The sequence below is a fragment of the Primulina eburnea genome, chromosome 7 (assembly GCF_022965805.1).
Source record: "Primulina eburnea isolate SZY01 chromosome 7, ASM2296580v1, whole genome shotgun sequence".
Taxonomy (NCBI): Eukaryota; Viridiplantae; Streptophyta; class Magnoliopsida; order Lamiales; family Gesneriaceae; genus Primulina; species Primulina eburnea.
Window position 1 is genome coordinate 5967599 of NC_133107.1, and position 20988 is coordinate 5988586.

The 20988-nt window shown below is 34.8% G+C and overlaps 2 protein-coding genes, 1 non-coding gene and 1 pseudogene across 3 annotated transcripts; 1 reads left to right on the forward strand and 3 right to left on the reverse strand.

Annotated features, from left to right (window-relative positions):
* Positions 1 to 935: 935 nt before the first annotated feature.
* Positions 936 to 10769, forward strand: LOC140837456 (DNA polymerase I A, chloroplastic/mitochondrial-like; annotated as a pseudogene).
* Positions 10770 to 13720: 2951 nt separating this feature from the next.
* LOC140837457 (uncharacterized) lies at positions 13721 to 14089 on the reverse strand. The gene has a single exon (XM_073203616.1). The coding sequence runs from the start codon at positions 14087 to 14089 to the stop codon at positions 13721 to 13723; it is 369 nt and encodes a 122-aa protein (XP_073059717.1).
* Positions 14090 to 17972: 3883 nt separating this feature from the next.
* TRNAM-CAU (transfer RNA methionine (anticodon CAU)) lies at positions 17973 to 18044 on the reverse strand. Its single transcript has one exon. It is a non-coding gene; the product is annotated as a tRNA-Met (tRNA).
* A 428-nt stretch (positions 18045 to 18472) lies between these two features.
* LOC140836063 (F-box protein At3g62230-like) lies at positions 18473 to 20323 on the reverse strand. The gene is made up of 3 exons (XM_073201473.1): positions 19289 to 20323; positions 18999 to 19172; positions 18473 to 18813 (listed from the first exon to the last, which is right to left on the reverse strand). Exons 1-3 carry the CDS (start codon positions 20201 to 20203, stop codon positions 18493 to 18495), a joined length of 1410 nt encoding a protein of 469 aa, XP_073057574.1. The 5' UTR covers positions 20204 to 20323; the 3' UTR covers positions 18473 to 18492.
* Positions 20324 to 20988: the final 665 nt, after the last annotated feature.

The following is a 20988-nucleotide window of genomic DNA, read 5'->3' on the forward strand; positions in this document are numbered from 1 at the left end:
CATAATATTCCGTTGATGTGCAAACTGCGTTCTTCAGTCTCAAGTGTCTCATGTTTTTCAAGCTTCGGCTTTAGCGACAGTGTTCTTCCGCACATTGGGGTAATTACATCAAAACCGACATTATTATAATAAGTTTGGAAGTATTTTCGAATCCCTGTACATATATATATATATATATACTATATATATATATTTTATGTATATGTGCTTGAATTTTTGATGTGTTACCGAAGCATGTGCGCAATGGTGAGAACCCTGACGCTGAAAATTTCTAAAGCAGAATTGTATAGCATTATCCATCTCCTTCGTCCGCAACTTCATACTGAAGAGCCCGTAATCAAAGACTGCCTCCTCCATGTTTCTTGTGATAATCCATTCTCATGTAAATAGACAAGACCTAGTATTTGAATGATTCACAATGGCGCCTGCGACTGTGTTGGTGACAAAGCAAGGATGAGGACGGCTAAAACACGATTTAGAAGCAGTGACGACGGTTTTTGCGGAGGTGTTTTGACATGGGAGGAGGCCGTTTGAGGTTAAGCGTGGGGTTGTGGAGCTGATCTTAATTGAAAGGAAAATTTGGAAAAAAGTTTTTATTTATTTTTTTGTTTGTAAAAAAAAATTACATATCACTGTATATATTATATAAGGGAAAAAAAGAAAATAAAAAGCTAATTAAATTCACGCGACCTCCAAGGTGAAGCTTTTCCCTCACTCTTCCCTCTCTGTCCAGTCTTTACCACAATCCCCGAGTCACTCTCTCTCCTCTCGCTCTATAACGCATTTATGTTCACTTCGCCCCTCTTCCGCTTCTTGTCACGCGCGCAACGCAACGCTCCACGACAAACAATTGATAATACCTTATCAAGACGGCAGCTTTCTGTAGTGTTGTTAGTTTCAGGACTAGCAAGAAGCTAGGCAGAGTCGCAGCGCCGATGGCTAAAATGGGTTTCTCTGTTCAGACTAATGCCTTCTGGCCTTCTCCTTCCTCACCCTCAGTATTTCTGGCTTTGCCGCTCCGGTACTCGGTTTTGCTCCTTTTCTTCTACGACCAAAGTTTTCAGCAGGTTTGGTTTCTTTAGAACTCACCCAGTTAGTTCTTGTTTTTTTTTTTTTGTTTCTGGTGGAATATGTTGCCTGCGCACGTGTTGTAGAGAGCTCGATATTTTAATGTTTCGGGTGCAAACTATGAACAACTAGAAGGGTTTTTTTTTTTTTTTTTCGTTTCCTTAATTTGGCTTTCTTGAAAATGTGGTTCTGATTGTGGGTAGCAATTAGTTTATATTAATGTAAGAACCTTTTTTTTTATAAATTAAGTAATCTTACTCGGTTCAGAGTTGAAGCTTTCTTATTATCTTGTAGTGGGAATTTTAGTGTGGAAATTCGTAATTGCGGCAGTGGGTTTGAATGCAGACTACCCATTTAAGTTTTGTGATGCATGCTCGTAATTTGTGAGTGATGTTTTGCAGACTGGATGGAAGAGAGCCCCAAAGTGCTAATAGCCTCTGTCAAACGGAACTCTTAATGTTGATTTACTTGAGTTAAAACATAGGCCGAGTTATAGCACGTTTCCATGCGATGAAAGTGAAAGACGAAGAAATACTTTCACGTTTCCTCCCTTGAATAAACCTTCTGTGCATGGAGAACTTAATCATGTAATTTGGGATGGTGGAATTTCTGCTGGACATACTGCGGCAGACTGGGGTAAAGCTACTGAAGAATGTAAAATGAAGAAGAGAGTATTTGCTATTAGCAATAATCAATCTGCAAATCTTGAAATACTCTGTCAAGAAAACATTGCAGACAAGGCCAAGTTTGGGAGAAGCAACATTGTGAGATATTCTTAAAACTGACTGCTTTGAAGATGCAAGTCTTTCATTGAAAATCGTCACTATTAACAAACATTGCCTAAGCGTTCTCATGATGAAAATTTGTTTGTTTTGCAGTATGAAGGAGAAGGAAGTGGACTAAGCAAAAAGGACAGCGAAAACATTGGAAATGTTGGACATGGACCTTGTATGTCCCATGACCGAGCATCTGTTATTCAAGTTGGACGTGACCTAGAATCATATACAAATGACGGAGAAAAGAAAGTTGTTATTCCGAGTCGATCGATGCCAGAAGGTGCTCATCTCAATGGCTTGAAAAATTATGGACATCAAGGTTTGATAACTTGCATGGACTATGTCCCTGATAAAAAGAACATGATATGACCAATAGAAAATCTGTCTCCACTGACAGAGATGATGAAATTATAACTGGAAACATTGCCACTGCTGAAGCCACAGAACTCCGTAAAGGCTTAGCAAGGTCTATGACAAGGTTCTTGTGGTTGACAGCATCACATCAGCTAGAAAGTAGTCGACATGCTCACCAATCAGTACAAAAATCGCATCCACGCTTGTGATACAGAGGCATGTATTGGCTCGAACTTCACTCATACTTTTGTACTTTTAATCCCCAAATTTGTGCAAGATAGCGTCATAACTTGGCTTTCTCTTCTCTACATGATTGTTAATGACTTATAGGTGGCCAACATTGATGTGAAAGAGGAAACACCAGTCAACCATGGAGAAATTATTTGTTTCAGTATATATTCTGGTCAGATGCTGATTTTGGTGATGGCAAATCTTGCATCTGGGTAGATGTCCTTGATGGAGGTGGCAGAGATCTTCTGGCCGTATTCACTCCATTTTTTGAAGACGGGTCTATTAAAAAGGTTTATCATTTACTTGTGTCCATGCTGCAGGATCATCTTTTATTGGTCATCTTGAATTTATCCTGTCAATGTAGATACTTGAAGCAACATGATGGAGTTGTTATGAACTTGCATTTTTATCATCGTAATCGGTTTCCTTGTGCTTTTGCAGGTGTGGCACAATTATAGCTTTGATTGTCATGTCATAGAGAACTATGGACTTAAAGTTAGTGGTTTCTTTGCTGATACAATGCACATGGCTCGATTATGGAATTCTGCTCGGCGAACTGAAGGTGGGTATTCTTTAGAAGCACTGACAGGTGATTCGGAAGTCATGTCAGATGCTAAGAGAGGCCCTGGTGAGGAAGTGATAGGAAAAGTGTCGATGAAAACTATCTTTGGAAGAAAAAAACTGAGGATCGATGGATCTGTGGGAAAATTAATCATCATTCCTCCTGTTGAAGACCTACAAAGAGTTGAGAGAGAACCATGGATTTGTTATTCTGCTTTAGATTCAATCAGCACATTGAAGCTTTATCTTTAGAGAAGAAATTATTGAAGCGCTGTTGGAGACTTGATGGGCAATATAAAGGATCGATGTTTGATTTTTACCAACAATTCATGCGTCCATTTGGTGAACTTCTTGTAAAAATGGAAGCAGAGGGGATGCTGGTTGACCGTTCCTTCCTTTCTGAGATTGAAAGGGTAGCTAAAGCAGAGCAGCAAGTTTCGGCAGCTAGATTTCGCAAGTGGGCATCAAAGTATTGCCCTGATGCCAAATACATGAATGTCGGAAGTGATACACAGTTGCGACAGCTTTTTTTTTTGGTATACAAAACAGGTATGGACGACATTCATACTGAAGGATCCTTATGCTGATATACAAACATAATTATTTCATAAACTCCTCCTTATATGTTAATTTGTTTTCAAATCCTTTGCTCTATTGGTTCTTTTTTCAAATTCCTCCTTGTATTATTTCTTGGTACGGCAAATGGTAAGAAAAGCTGTTAAAGTTTAAACATAAATTCTCAGCAAAATTGTAGTATGCTGATGGGCCTAGAGTAAAGAGATCATGATGGGTTGGTTTGAAGCTTACAAAATTAAAACTAACCTGAAGTGGAATGGTAATTGAAAAACTTGGCCTGTCATTTTTCAATACTGTAGAGAACTATAATTAAAACTTCAATGGAATTGAGTATTCCTTGAGTGGTTAACTAAATGCTGCATCCTTATGAACAAGTGGTGTACTTAATTATTCTTCTTCTTCACATTTTATTTGCAGAAAGGACCCCAATGAGTTTCTTCCGGTGGAGAAAGATTTTAAAGTTCCAAATATAGATAATATTATCGAAGAAGGCAAGAAGAATCCACAAAATACTGTAAAATCACACTGCGCAAGCCTGATGGTGTTGACATTCAGACTGACAAGTACACTGCAAGCGGTTGGCCTTCTGTTAGCGGAGATGTTTAAGAGTCTAGCTGGAAAAGGTTTTCTGCTGACTTTGTCTTTGTGGATGAAGACATTGATGAAGAACTGACTGAAACTGTGACTAAAAACCTTTCCGAGGACAATGAAAACACCTCCTATTGAAGACCGTGATACCTCTGCTTATGGACCAGCTTACACTGCCTTTGGTGGTGGACAGGCAGGAATTGATGCTTGCCATGCCATTGCTGCTTTATGTGACGTTTGTTCGATAGACTCGCTCATATCCAACTTATTCTCCCATTGCAGGTTATTACTGCTAAACTTACCAGGATACATGATTAGAATGATGATTAATGTCATTAAAAAGGATATGAATGAATAAACAATGGTGTTTTTAGGATTAAGGTCTCATTTGATTTTTTGCTTTCCTCTCATGTTTCTCGTTGGGTTTGGGTGAGAGGGTCTCCTGGAACATTTATTCTCATATTAAACTACTAAATGTTGAAGTGTAGCATAGAGAATGATAAACAAAATCTGCTATGTTAAAATTCCTAAAACTTATTCCGGTGTTAATGTTTGATATGTTTCTGAAATTATAGAAGATATTTATTGAAATTGTGTTTAGAAGTTGAATTGGAGAATGTGATGTATGTTTCCTTTTGTTTTCTACCATATAACTCATGTCATTTCAAAATATATCGGGTTTAGTTTTTCAGTAACACGTGCTTTGTTATTGGAAGCATGCATGTTAATATGTTTTGCTGTATTATGTTGGAAGATAATATCGTGTCAGTATTGCTTTTGATAGTAATGATAGTTGAAACTTATAATGGTTGTATTGGCAGTGTAAATGGGTGGCATTATATTGTGGAAAAGAAATTGAAAATCAGATGGATTTGTTTGGATGTATTTCCCGAGCATCAAATCTTTCTAGAAAATATAACCAAACATTGACTAATTCAGATGGCCAATATTTTTTAATAAAATAATGAAGTGTTGGGGGAATTAATTTTTGGACTTGCATTCCTACAACTCCAGTGGATGTTATTTATTTTTTAATTTTTTAAGATGCTGTAAACTGAGTTCTCTGGAGTTAGAAAGATGGTCTCCTGTCTACTACTAGAGGATATATTTTATATCTATCTTGAAATTCCAAATTCGGAAATCCTATATTTATTTTTCTAAGATTAGCCTCTTTATAAGACAATAGTCTGTCGTTAGGAGTGTGGACATATTTAGTGATTCTGTGTCTCTAATTTGTGCAACCGTTCTGTTTCACTCTAATACAGGGCAATCATATATCTGGCAAGAATGGGAGAATCCATTGTTCCTTGAATATCAACACAGAAACCGGGCGGTTGTCTGCAAGAAGGCCGAATTTACAGGTTTGTCAATGGTGTTATCTTTTGAAATATAACTGCAATAACGCCTTGTGTACTGTAGTCAAATTATTGCAACTCTATTTTTTAAATCTCGTTGAAGTGTTAGGCTTATGGGTTGGTTCCAGAATCCAGAGTGACGTGATTTCTGTCGGTGAATTAAGTATGCTGTGTTTGTTTGCTTCTCGTGCAGAGACATGTTTTTATTGGCGAATTATTATGCTGTTTTTTATTGCTTTTCGTGCAGAGACAACTTTCATCCATCCCATCACTACTGCTACATAAGGCCAAAAGTATGCTACCCCCAAAAATTTCAATTTAAAGTAGCAAAATTTCCAATAAGAAAAATCTCATATCAATTTCAGAAACGTTTTCCCCAATTTTTTTTTTTAAAAAGAGATCTAGAAACTACTTTCTACATTTTTTAGTTGGTGATACTGGAAAGCCAAAACAAACACCACCTTAATTTCTTGAGTTAGGGTAGCGGGGGTGTGTAGATATATGAATAGCATTGGCATCACAAGGTTTATTTTGTTGCTCAAAGCAAGTGATGCATTGTTTGAGAATAACTGCCAATGCCATTATAACTGTAGGCTGACCTATAGGATTCATGTTTATGGTGGAAAAACCACCTGATATAATCTGAATTTGGGAATTCTCATCATATATTTTCAGTGAAACTGCTTATTATGATATTCTGATTCTAAAATTCAGAACCAGCCTGCCTTGGAGAAAGATCGGTATAAGATTCGGCAAGCTTTTGTAGCTGCACCTGGTAACTCTCTGATAGTTGCTGATTATGGACAGGTAATGACTTGGACATCCTAAAATATAACTACTTTACTTGTTTTATTTTGTTTGTGATAAAATGTGTTTGCGCTATCAGTTAGAACTTAGGATTCTTGCACATCTTGCCAATTGTGAGAGCATGTTGAATGCTTTCAAAGCTGGTGGAGACTTCCATTCAAGAACGGCAATGAATATGTATCCACACATTCGTGAAGCTGTCGAACGGAAGGACGTACTTCTTGAGTGGCATCCTCAGCCTGGTGAAGATGAGCCTCCGGCCCCTTTACTAAAGGTTATTATCGAATCTATCTACCCCATTGATTAATTTCACTACATTTTTCCAGTAATAGCATGTGTGCTGCATTAGCCTCTTGATCTTTTTTGTTATATTTGTGAACTTTGTCAACCTAGATAAATACATCGTTGAGGAATTCAATAACTATATCTCGGGGAACAATATTACATAATCAAATATGGTACTTGTCACACTTATACTAAGGATAAAATTGTTAATAAGCTCAAGCTAACTCTAGGTTCACAATCTTTACTTGATTATTTAATTTCAAACCCAACCAGGGTTTAGCAGATGGTTGAGACTTGAACTAAAAATATTTTGTTACTAAATAAAGATACTCATGCCTAAAAATAAGGAACTTCAGAACTTGTATTACAATCAAGAACATGATTTGATTTTACTTCTTTGAATTTTATTTTATACTGTAAGTTGTTTTCTTTCCTATTAATGATTTGGTTTTATTTGTTTTTATAAAGGAAACAGTATTATATTAAATAATTAAAAAATCTATTAATTACAAAATTCGGACAAGTGATCCGCACCCTAAAAAAATCCCTGATCATATTAACATGAATAACTCCAATCCCTAAAATCTGAAATCGAGAATGTCTTGAACTTTTTATGCTTCTTAATCCAACTAGACGTTTGAAGCTTAATCTCGTTCCAACACTCTTCAACCAACTCTTCTATGTTATAAAACTTCTATTCCTCTCCAACCAAATTGACAAGCCAATATAATGAACTACATAGTCCAAAAAATTCTACCCTTCCTGCCAAGTTTGTGTCCACGATCTGCAGCAAATAGTTCCTTCGTTGATTCGGTTTTATGTGTTAATCATGGAGAAAAGAGTGATTGGTAATTGGGACATTCTTCGGCTCGGCTTAAAGCTTATCTGAATTTTCTGACCAAACATAAGCTTTGAGAAAAAAGCGCAGAAAAAGTTTGGCCGAATGTGATCCTAGAACTTGGCTCCAACGGCGCGATTGACAGCTCTGGTTAAGGAATCAATTTTTTATATACTGAGAATCAGTGTTAGACTTGAGATTTAAAATGTGGTACCAATTCATGTTTGTTCTGATTTGTCTTCCTCAGAGAACCAATTATAGCCAATTGACTCCTCTAACAGGAGAAAAGAAAGATTTGAATTGTCATCAGGTTTTAAAATTTGAAATCAACTGTGTCAGATAATGGTCACATCTTTGTCGATTTTATACTGCTGATTAATCTGACTGCTACTAGATACTCTACATGTGACTAAGATAGGAGAAAGGCTCATCTTGTTATTCCTTTGGCGTCTATAGTTTTCTATGTGAAGTTGATGGGTTGATGTATGCTCGAAGCTTATTTTGAAGGTTCTGGACTGTTGAGTGCTGAGCGCAACAACTGTTTGGACTATAATAACTAAAGATTGAGTAGATGTTGAGCATGGGCGTTGTACTATAATGGAGATGGCAAATTGATGTATGTATAATTTCCAAGGTTCTCTTTACAATTTGAGATCCGGTGGATTAAAATCACACCCAGTACATGGTTTAGCTGTTGCCTTACCAATGAATTTGATTGGGTAATAATTGTCAAAATAACAAGAGATATGGAAAAAGCTGGTCAGGGCGAACATGAACTTGCTTTTTGATGAAGCAAATCACTGAAATTACTCATTTGCTCGATTTTTTCTCTAGTATAATGCATGTCTTCGATCAAGCTACGTGATAACTGCCAGCTTGACCTGAATTTGATGCTTACATAATCTGTCCACAATTCATCTTAAATAAGCAAATCTTTTATGAACTGCATTAGTGGGTTAAAATGGCACAATCATGCCTTTTCAGAATTTTCCTTGATATTTGTCCAACTTAGGTAGCGAGAGCAACTTCATGTTAGGTGTTATCCTTTTCCTTCGGAATCAAGTACAAGCTTGAATAACAGCTACAGTGGATGACACTATTTATATTTTATTTCAGGATGCTTTTGCTTCTGAAAGAAGAAAAGCAAAGATGCTTAACTTTTCCATTGCATATGGGAAAACTACTGTGGGACTTGCTCGTGACTGGAAGGTATGTTATTATTTTGGCGAGTTTCAACTGGGAAAGAGTTCATTCCTACAAATTCTGTGAATGCTATCCATGTTTTTAGGTGTCTCGCGAGGAAGCTCAGAAAACAGTTGATCTCTGGTACAGTGACAGAAAAGAAGTGTTATTATGGCAACACGAACGTAAAAAACAGGCACGTAGATTTCGGTTTGTTGACACATTACTGGGACGGGCTCGTCATTTTCCATCTCTGAACAATGCCACCTCAGCCCATAAAGCTCATATAGATAGAGCTGCCATCAACACCCCTGTGCAGGTCCCTGTTTCCTAGTCGCTGTAATTTTTAACGTGCTTGCCTTTTAATGTTTTGTTGACATGCTTTGACTTGCAAAATGTTATAGGGAAGTGCTGCAGATGTTGCTATGTGTGCCATGTTGGAAATATCGAAGAATGCACGACTAAAGGCGCTAGGGTGGAGACTACTGTTACAGGTCAATTTAGCATTCCTTGTTAAAATAAAAGGAACTGCCACTTGTATCAACTCACATTTGTACCTCCCATTTTTTGATTATTTGAAGTAAAATTGGCATATATGCTTGTGTTGTGCATTATTACATCTATAATAGATGCTATTTTGTATGAGTAGCGCAAGGTGCAGTAATGCTTAGCGTGTAGGTGCAGGGCAAGGCGTTCATCTATTAAGAATCTGGATGTTGTCTTGGTCGGGGTTTTTTTGTTTTTGATTTTGTTTTTGTTTTTGTTTTTATCATTTCAAATTGCAGTACGACTCTTTAATTTTTCCAATTTCATTTTATCATTTCAAATTGTATTATGGCCTTGTAAATTTTTACAATTATGATATTACCCATATTTGAATATAAATTAAATTAATTACAAAAAAGACCTTACATGCACTAGCTGAAATTAAGTGTTTGAGAAGATGATGACCTTTAATGTAAAATATCTGAAGTTTCAGCGTGTATAACCCAATATGTACTATACAAACCATTAAATGATAACAAATACTTATTATTCTCTAAGAAAAGATAATGTTAATATCTTACATTTCATTTTGGACTTACTATCTTACCATATAACCTGTGCTTAAAAGTCTTGTGTGCCTAAAGCACTTAGAGTGCAACAAGGCCGTGGCTTTATGATTGAGGCACGTTTCATTGAAGCGCTGCGCTTCAAGATCAAGCTCTTATCCGTAGCATGACCAGGCACGGTAATGGCTTGAGTTTCTCACAGCCTTGAGTGCAAGTGCAGCCTTGTGGGCTTGTAATACGTTTGCCTTTATCTAAATCACTAGTTTTATGGTAAAAAAGAGTATTACTTAGGCCATTTATCTAATACTGACTAGATATGACGCAACTGCTGTCTTATCTAAAGTTTCAGTTTGTTGCACTTTTACCGCTGTGGTGTGATATTGATTGATTTTTACCCATTCTTTTTACTAAATGGCATGAGAAGTATACGGTTGTTTTTTACAAATCTTCTTCCCTGATATAGCTGCCTCTTGTTCTTCACTATCAACTAAGAGACTCAATTGCGATGTTTATGTTAACAGGTTCACGATGAGGTGATCCTAGAAGGGCCAACTGAATCAGCTGAGGTTGCTAAGGCTATAGTGGTGGAATGCATGTCGAATCCTTTCAATGGCGAAAACATTCTTAAAGTTGATTTGTCTGTTGATGCCAAATGTGCGCAGAACTGGTATTCTGCCAAATAGATTCACCATTTCTTGAACAAATTGGATTTCAACGAAACTCGCTTCTTCGACGGTGTTCCATCCACATTCTTGGTGGGGTCTCGGCCTGAGTACCAGAATTTGACTCGGAGTTGGTGGTTCTTCGTCATTTTGTAATCTAATCAGGGAGAGGAGATTGTCAGAGATCCTTAAGCTGTATATAAGGTGGAAAACCACTTGCTCCGAGGATTGTCTCACGCGTAACTTCGATTTTTCCAGGTATCATCTGTTGTAAAATGAAAGTGGTGAAATAGAGAGAAATTTTTTGAATTGTAAGGTTCTCTTTCACTTGTTCTAACCTGGTAACCTGTTTGTATACCTGACCGCGGTTCATCTTTCTTTAGATAGATACTGACGAGCACTTTCTCATTCTCATATCAAACTGTCATTCTTTCACAAGGTGTTGCATAAACACTTTGGTTTTTGAAATTTTTTCGGATATGAATCAGTTCTTTAAAAAACTGGTTCTGAACAAATTCTTCTCGTTTTTTTCATTCTAAATAAGCCTTTCGGTCAGACTTATCGGATATCTGAACTCCAATATGCTTATACACCAAATGTACTATGACAAGTTATTATATTGTTAGATATGATATAATTCGATTAATTATTGCTAAATTTTATTATGATTTTACTCAAGTTCATTAATGAGTAATAATTAAAATTTAAAATATTAATTTGTTTTATTTTTTGAGATGGTCTTATTTCTAATAGTAGCCAACGTTTAACCAATAACTGTGATTCTTAATCTTTCATTTTTTATAAACGATTATCTAAATATTTCAAGTAGTATTATTCTAATATAAATAACATCTAATTATTATCACCATTATTTATTATTTGATTACATTATTACTAATTAGGATGACAAATTAAGATAATTTTCTATCGAATATTTTATTTTATTTGATGTTATTTTATAAGCTATTATCGGTATTATTCTAATTTACTGAGCGTCTATAATTATTGTCAGCGTTATTTTTATAATTTCTTACAAGTTATTATATAAAGTGATATTGTCCACATTTAATTATTATTATCGCTATTATTGATATTTAGAATATTTCATCAACTGTTTATTTACTTTCTTTTTTTGACGAATGTTTATTTACTTTCTATTATCATATTCTTTGTTATAATTGATTTATTATGTTTTACTACTATGATTAGTCGAATATTAATAATTATTTATTAGTAACTAGGATGTAAAATTTAATATTGTAATTTTGTAACTCAAAAGTGAATTAGCATTGAAAATGACGAGTTGTGAGCTAATAATGAGTGAGCAACGATGATCAATTAAAGTATTAAAAGAAATATATTGTATATATAATTGATTAAAAACTACTCTCTAATTTGACACAAAATTGTCCACATTAATTGGACAAACATTTTATACTAGATTTTTGTGCAACGATATCGCATATCTATATCTGGTATCAAACTATAGTAATAATAATATTTTTGACATAAAAATAATATTTTTCCACTCAAATCAGCCGATATTACACAATATACTTTTGACATAGTAATATTTTTAATTTAAATTAGTATCACAAAAATTCATATGAGATAGTCTCATGACTCATTTTTGTGAGATTCTTCTATCCGACTTGACCCATGAAAAATTAATAATTTTTATATAAAAAATATTAATTTTCACTCCAAGTATGAACCGGGTCAACCCGTCTTAGGGATGTAAATCTGTCAGCCGTTTCACATGATCGCTACTCAATCAGCATATATTACACCATATTTTTTTATAACATAGCTAACGAAATTGACACTTTTGTATTGAAAAATAATAAATTGGATATAAAATATAATATTTTTTATGAGTAAGATACTTTTAATTCAAATCATTTAATATTAATCAATATTTTTTCATAACATAATTAACAAAAATGATATTTTTTCTTTGAAAAATAATACTTTGAAATAAAAATAAATTTTTTTTATAGATCAGATCGAAAATTCATCTCACGAAATTAACTCATAAGAAAATCTCTAACATTTTTTGTGACCATTCTAATTTTCTAACGAGGATACCAATTTATTTTATTTCATACAGGACTAACAATATCCTGATTCACTAAATTTGAGCATTACAATAAAATTAACCCATATTTCTTTGGAATTTGAAATTTCACAGGAATAGAACAATGCACTAAATTAACATACCCCAAGTCATTCATATTATCAAAAAATTAAGACTTAAGTAAAGTGTCGTATCCTGCAAATTTTTTTAATTAAAAAAACAAAATTAGCTTAATAATAGTAGACTAAGCAACTCTCAAATTATTAAAAACTACGACGTACAAATCAAACCCAAAAAAATATATACATACAGTGGTGCTTTATAACAACTATTTTGTATCTGTCTTCATTTTACGAAAACAATTAATCCAATTGTTATAACAACAAAGAATTAGTCTGTGAACACAAGTCCTTGACCAAAAAAAAAAATTGTTTCATATTTAGGTTGCATTTGAACTTGTGCTTTCAAATAAATCTAAACTACCAATATTAAATAAATTAATAAAAAGCATCTGATATAAATTCAATCAAACAATCCAATGAAAAAAAAAGATAAAAATCGATCTTAAACTGATTGATTCATACCAAATCTACAATAGTTAACGTCAACATCCATATATAGAATAGTTGTCCATAGATCTTTACATTAGCAATCAACCAATAATTCAAATATATATATATATATATATATATATATATATATATATATATATATATATATCATGGAAAAGTAGGTAAACTTGGGACCAGGGGCGGAGGTACAAGCTAATGTACCCGGGCTTTAACCCGATTTTTTTCTAAAAGTTTATATGTAAATTTTGTATAAATTTTGGAATAATATAATAGTAGTCCGGATAAATCAATTTAAAATATTAAAAAATTTTATAATTTTAAATTTTAGCCCGGGCAGAGCCATATTTCTGGCTCCGCCTCTGCTTGGGACGATCAGTTTCTTGATATATTTAAAGAAACAGATTCCAACAAATGTAAACTCGACTCGAGATCTAATAATAACAAACTCCTCCGGTCTCCGGACTCGACCCAAAAAATTAAAAAATTCTAACATGGTCTGCATCTGATATGTCTGTCGTGTACTTTATTCTCTGTTTCAGACAGTACTCCTGAATAGTCTAAATGATACCTGGAACAAATCAAATTTGCTTCTGCTGCTGTATGATCAGTACGTAGATGCGACTCCTCTCGAAATATTGGATATTATGCAGCAATCAAGACAAGGGATATTGGATGAAACATGAAAGAAAAACAGTTAATGAATCTTGGATTTTCGAAAGAATTTTCGTCTCAGTTGCTACCTTTTAAGATCTGACTTCAGATTCCTATATGTAAATCCTGATGTCTGATACCTTTCCACTACTTCAACCACAGCACACATGCTCGGTATGAGCCTGTTGCTTCCTCTCTTCTTCTTTCGAGCAATATTGATGGTTGATTCGATCTTAGGATCAGAAAAATTGACACAACTTGAAGCCGAGCTCGCAAGATCGCGTGAAGGCTCACGGGAGCACCTCCTCGTACCTAGCTCTAGCCGGCTGAAGTAATCTATCTCTTTCTTGAATAGGGATCCAACAGTACCTCTTGTCCCTATTGCCACCAGATTTGGCTTTGCGCCCGTATTTTCATGAGGCATGGAGCCGAAGATATGGGGTGTGCGTGCCATCATTAGTTGACAAGGAGAGAATATCGATGCTTGTGCTTGCGGAGTTGTGGTTTGTGGTCGTCTTGTCTTGTTGGAAGACTTGTTTAGAATATGAGACATCGTCGGTTTATTTTCAATGTTAGTGCTTTGTGATGTTGCATGAGTTCTTTCTTTGGCTTATATTCTAATCTAAAGTGGTGGCTCGAGAGATCGATGAGACAGGTATCATTGGGTCGTGATGGGGTCATATAATTCATGTGGACGCAATTAAGTATTGCTTTTGTATGATAGCATAGTATTTGGTTGACTCGAGCTACGAATCGAGCTCGAATTAAAATAACTTTCAATAGTCGAGCTCGAACTCAATTCACGAGCTTGGATTTTTCCAACTACCAGGCTCATGTATTTGGCGAAAACTCATACTGAAACCCAACTTGAAATGCTACTCAACTCGGTCGGACTCGTTCTCGGCCTTGACCAGTTTAAGCTGTGAGCTGGCTGACTCAACTATTTTTTTATGAAGATGGAATCTGAACTGCTGTCATTCAATGCACAGTACTGGGTGAACTTTCGGATTAACGCAGTAATTTGCAAATAACATTAGCCAGGTACACCTCGCAAGGCAAACACCGTGCAACATGCTCGTATGAAAAAATGTTGTAAAAGGATCGAATCTATGGTCATTAGTTAAATACTCACTTACACCACCAACTCGAAGACACCCCTGATAGGCTGGAGCTGACTGACTCCACTCGCTTTCATGTTTAGGGATCCTATTTCTAAAATCAGGAGTGTCAAAATCCGGTACGATCCACCAACTCGATATGGTTCAACCCGAAAAAATAAGGTTTGGTTTTGGGACTTTCGGTTCGGGTCAGATCGGGTTGGACCCGATTGCTGACCTGAAAAAAATGACCGAGTTGGGTTGGTTCGGGTCAACTTGTGTTGACCGGAAAATTTAATTTTTTTAGAAAAATAAATAATTAATAAATATTGCCTATATATTTTTTTTTATATATTTTAGGTCTAAACAAATATTTATTGTATACTTATATCATAAATTTTCATAATTTAATATTTATTTTGAGCATTTTTTTATTTTTTAAATAATTGTTTATTTGATTTAGTAAATATACTTTATTTTTCTACAATTAGACTTTCAAATTTAAATCATATATATGAGGGAGCTTTTGTTATTATGTATTTAAATTAAAATATTATGATTATTTTTTGAATTTTATTTAATTTTCTTTAAAAAATTCAAAATCGGGGTTATACGGGTTGATGAGTTGATCGGGTTGATTCGGAATCAGGTTTGAGTTGAGAGTTTTCGGGTTGGCTCAGGTTCGGGTTGAGCAATTTTTGAATAGTACTATTGCTCAACCATACCAACCCAACCGAATTGTGAATTTATACAATATTTTATTTTATTTTCTTGCTTGATGTTTAAGTTATTCGAATTCAATAACCCATTATATGCAACTGATTGGCAAACCTAAAGATTTCCCTATTGGTCTTTTTTGTATGTTGGTGGAATAAAAAGTGATATGTAGCCTTTCACGATAGAGTAAATTGAGAGTGCATCGTTTGGTAAAAGAAGTGTGTTATCTTCCTTGTGGGGAAGGAAAGGGTCATGGGAACCAAATGAGATGAGATTTCATCATCATGTGAACCTTATATTTAATGATAAAGAACATAAAATGTGACTTTATGACCCAGATGGATGGTGTACATCCAACATATATAATCAACGGTAGAGACAAAAAGGATGTTTTTCGGGGCGATTTCATAAATTTTTTGTATCTTCAATTTTATTATGTAAATAATATCATATAGTTGTGTTGTGCATGCTGATATCCAATCATCGATTTATCCAATTTGAAAGTTTGATGCTAATGTTCATATGCTACCCAAAGGTAGTAATGTAAACGAGTCGAGCTGACCTGAATAATGTCAGGCTTGAGCTCGGCTCGTTTAAGCTATAGACATATTAGAGCTTTACTCGTTTTAAAATTATCAAGCTTGCGAATAGCTCGAGCTCGACTCGTTAAGCGAGCTTGTTTTCGCGCTCATCAAACAATATCATTTTCGAGCTCGTCGAGCATTTTTAGTCAAAAGGTTTACTAAGACATGATAATTTATGATAGTAGACTTATGGTTTTAAAGTCTTTCAATAACTTATCTTATATTTGAATTTCGATGTTGGACAATGCAAGTTATTATTTTACATTCAAGGCTTGACAAACTAGTCAAGCTCGAGCTTACGAGACGAATATCTAAGCTCGAGCTCGGTTTGGTAGGTTTAACGAACGATATCGAACGAGCTTTTTACCGAGTTGAGCTCTGAGTAGCTTGCGAGGGACTTGATTCGTTTTCATCCCTATCCAAAGGCTAGCTTCTATGGTCTATGTGGTAACACATGGAAATTATGATGAGACAAAAGCTACATAACTCACCATTAAACCTAACCCGAGAGGTCACAAGATGTTTCAATACTATTGTCACCCATTCACGCTTAATCCAGTAATCATAGTTTTTATTCTCCATCTAAATCTAAATACGTAAAATACCATAACATGAAATCTGATTAGGTGCAGTAATTGGTGGCATGCATCTTCTCTTTTTATTGGATATAAAATTAATAACCTTAAATTGTAAAGTTAAAGGACCACCTGAAGTATCAACCAGGCATGAAACCAGACATTTCATGCCGTTTAAATCATGGGAATAATTTGGATCACTTTTTTGTCAATTATCTCTTTTGAGGTGTCTCCAAGTCCAAATACATAGGGACCAATTCATATACTTTCACTTTGTGGTCCTAATCGACACATTATTCATTTAGTTGCACAACCACCACCACATCTCAGGTAACCCTTTCTATGTAAAATTACGATGAAATTAAGGATCACATCCCAAGTTTATCCATGCATATTAATATTACCTCATCTCTGTTTAATTAATTAAGTGATGGTGTTTTCGCAACGTATGTGATAACCCCAATATTCACTAGTGTGGGCGTCCCGATTGATTGATTGATTGATCACTCGGATCCACTATCTTCGGATAACGTCTTTTTTAATGATGTAAACAAATGATGTTATCTGAAGGTAGTGGATTGATGTTATTCGAAATAGTGAATCTGAGTGAATAAGTCAAGTTTGAAGTATGAATAATCAGGAATCATTTCTTCTTTTTTATCAAAAAAATCTGATATATCAAAAATGGAAAGTGTTCAATTGAAACATGGCTCACTTTTTTGAAGTAATGGGGAAGAGGACCGAAACATGTGACGTATGTGATAACCTGAAAATTCGCTAGCGTGGACGTCCCAATTGATTGATTGATTACTCGGATCCACTACTTTCAGGTAATAGTATTTAGGTATATTTTTTTTTTCTTTGCTTCGTTGTAGGGCATATGAATGCAATAAATAAAGAAGAAAGGGGTGCTAAGGGACAGATCTCGGTAATGTTGACATCAACCTTTGTGTATTTGGGAGGGACAAAGAGAACATTATTATGTAATAATATAATATTATTAAGTGTATTTTGAGATATTTTTTGGTTGAGTTCAATTGCCTTATTTTTAGCTTATTTTATTAAAACATCATTGATCAATAAAAAAAAAAAAGCCATCAGAGACAAAAAAGAATAAGAGTAAATTTAATATTGCAAATTCATGGACATCAGAGTGTATACAAAATGATGAATTTGTTTATTAAACGAAAGTAAAGAAAAAAAATAAATTTATAGGTATATTAATTAAAATAATGATTTTGAGATTAATTTTTAATCAGTCTAATAGTTTTTATTAATAAAAAAATATTTTGAAAATTAATTTTTTTTTAAAAAACAGAAAATTCAAAAAGAGTGGGGATTTGAGAAGCTTGCTCTCATTCAACTATCAGAGCCAGGTTTCGATCCTGGGACCTGTGGGTTATGGGCCCACCACGCTTCCGCTGCGCCACTCTGATTTGTTGACAATACGGTTTTGTTTAATTTGTTATATACTTTAATGTGACGATGTCTTTGATCCATTTGGTCCTACTCTAGCCAAGCCCAAAGCCCGTGAAGATTTATTTATTTAATTCAGAATGGTACTTGAAATTATGAATATATAAACTACGTAAATCTTAACATAATTAATATATTGCAATTTTTTTAAAAATTTTTACAATCATATTTGACATTTGGGTCCTCAACTTTCGTTTTTTTCGTCATGCTCCTTAATTATCTGACATCTATTTATGAAATTTCAGTGACACATATATAAAACAACATATGTAATATATATATTGAACAAAGTTTGCATGAAAATCACACAACCAGTTACACATATAAAATAACATATATAATATAATTTTAAATTAATATAAAGTTCCATAAATATAATTGAACCACAAAATGAATTGAAACCAACTACTAATTCTCTGGATGGTGTGTGTATACTTGGAGACAAGGAGATGCAGTCCCCAACTGTATCAACCTTTGAAGGTTGCCTCTGTACGTTGCTTCCATGTCGACGTCATTCGCGCCTTTCTCCTTCGAAAAATCAACGAATAGACTCTCTAGAACAAACCCAAATTTGAGCAAATATCGAAGCACAACCATTTCATCGGTCGTCCCTTTGAATCCTTTCACCTTCACTGTCTTTAAAGTTCGTTTCATACATCGATAGATTATCTGATGTTGTTCGTGAATCAAGAAAGGATGTTCCTCGTACCCGTATGGGGGTCCATAATCCTGAAATAATTAAATATATAAAAACACTAAATTATGGTACGTTTTTCGTTACATAAGTATCGGGAAGGAAATTTTAAAACTTAGAAAATATTTTAAAAAATAATTAACAAATGCATGTCCGTACAATATAGCCAGCTTTTTAAGATAAAACATTGTATGAAACGAAAAATAAAGAAAGCTTATACCAAGATCCTCTTTGGCGCCAAATCAATTTCAAGAATTTCCAATCGTGGGCAGCTATTTAAGAAAAAGCTTATCCCATAATATTCGTTGATGTGCAACTGCGTCTTCAGTATCAAGTGTCTCATGTTTTCAAGCTTCGGCTTTAGCGACAGTGGTTCTTCGCACATTGGTAATACCTTCAAACCGACATTATGATAATAAGTTGGAAGATTTTCGAAATCCATGTACATATATATATATATATATATATATATATATGTATGTATATGTGCTTGAATTTTTGATGTGTTACCTGAAGCATGTAGCTGCAAATGGTGAGAACCCTGACGCTGAAAATTTCTAAAAGCAGATTGTATAGCATTTCTCCATCTCCTTCGTCCGCAACTTCAGACTGAAGCCCGTAATCAAAGACTGCCTCCTCCATGTTCTTGTGATAATCCATTCTCATGTAAATAGACAGACCGTAGTATTTGAAGGTAGTCAATAATGGCGCCTCGACTGTGATCGATTCAGGTTCCATACATTTGTCAATTACCAGGACCTTGAGTCTCTGTGCACTGATAATCATGTCTCTCACATTCCAGCATCTTTTCAGGCTCAAAGTCTCTAACGAAGGGCACATTGTTATGAATTTGTTTAGAGTGTAACCGGGCACTTCGATCCATCCTAGATGAACATTGTTCAGTGCATCGAAGTTGTTGCATTGGAGGAAATCAAATCTGCACGCAGACAACTGTAGGGATTCCAACGTTGCATGTGCTTCAATGAACGGAAGTTGGATGATCGTCTGAGGGTTTTGGTTAAGATTCTGAACGTCCCAGTAAGGACTAGAGAAATCGAGATCAAGTGCTATGGGTTTCAGACATTTACCAGCGGCAAATACCACGCATCGCTGCATGTCGGAAACGTAGGCCGAACCCGGAGCAATGCTGGAGAAAACAACCCGGAATGTTCTCACTTCGGGTTCTCGGAAAATTCCCATCCAGTGATTAATGAAATGCATGTATTCCATTCTTTGTAAAGCGATGTTCTCGTCGGAATCTCCATGCCTGACGAAGAACTTCTCGTCGAGATCAATGTTCCTGGCGGCATGCCAGTAATGGCGCCACCTTCTCGACAGCATAGAAGTTCTGACAGCATCTCTGAATGGCAGAAAGGAAATGATTATGAGAATGACAGCCTCCGGAAGATAAGAAAAGTAATCCATTGATTCCTCCGCAGCAAGAAATCTCCCACAGTGGAGATTATTTCAGCCTTTCAGGAGGCGGAATGGGAAGGATATGGTTCGATCGATCAATCAATGGAGAAGGAAAAAAACGAAAAGTTGTCGGAGAAGTACTGCAGTTCGATTTTGTACATAATGGAATGATTATATATAAGGATCGAAGGGACGTTGATTCGATGGCCAATCGACGCAGTTATTGTGAAAGGACGCGATTCTAGCATAGAGTCACCGCCAATGGTCGGGAGTACTATTGGATCGTTGTGTTATTTTGAAATGAATTTTGATATATCGTAATTTTATCGCTTTCAAATAAGAGTATGTTTCACGTGAGATTGTCTGATCCGTGAGACGGGTCAAATCTATTCATATTCACAATAAAAAGTAATACTCATAGCATAAAAAGTAATACTTTTTCATGTGTGACCCAAATAAGATATCCGTCTCACAAATACGACCCGTGAGACCATCTCACACAAGTTTTTGCCTTCAAATAATCAAGAAAATTGTATTTCATGAATTTGATTTTAAAAATTTTAAATGATAATAATTATTTTCTAGAAATAATATTAAAAGATCAAAGGATAAATAAATCAAGGGGACAAATTATTTGTTTACATGTTTTTCGATGATTAATGTGCTTAAATGATTGTTGGGTTGTTTTTTTTTTTTTTAAATCCTATCGTAAGTCTTTTTTGTTTTTTTAAAAATAACTCACTCTCATGTATTTCAATATACTCTGGATAACTATTTTTAAAAATAAAACATAC

What these genes read in the sequence shown, in the direction of transcription:
- LOC140836063 (XM_073201473.1), bottom strand. Translation starts at nt 20,203, where the DNA reads ATGGATTACTTTTCTTATCTTCCGGAGGCTGTCATTCTCATAATCATT. An exon ending in TTTGCAGCTACATGCTTCAG is followed by an intron (nt 19,173 to 19,288) that starts GTAACACATCAA and finishes GTCGGTTTGAAG; the next exon opens with GTATTACCAATGTGCGAAGA. An exon ending in TGGCGCCAAAGAGGATCTTG is followed by an intron (nt 18,814 to 18,998) that starts GTATAAGCTTTC and finishes TAATTATTTCAG; the next exon opens with GATTATGGACCCCCATACGG.
- LOC140837457 (XM_073203616.1), bottom strand. Translation starts at nt 14,089, where the DNA reads ATGGCACGCACACCCCATATCTTCGGCTCCATGCCTCATGAAAATACG.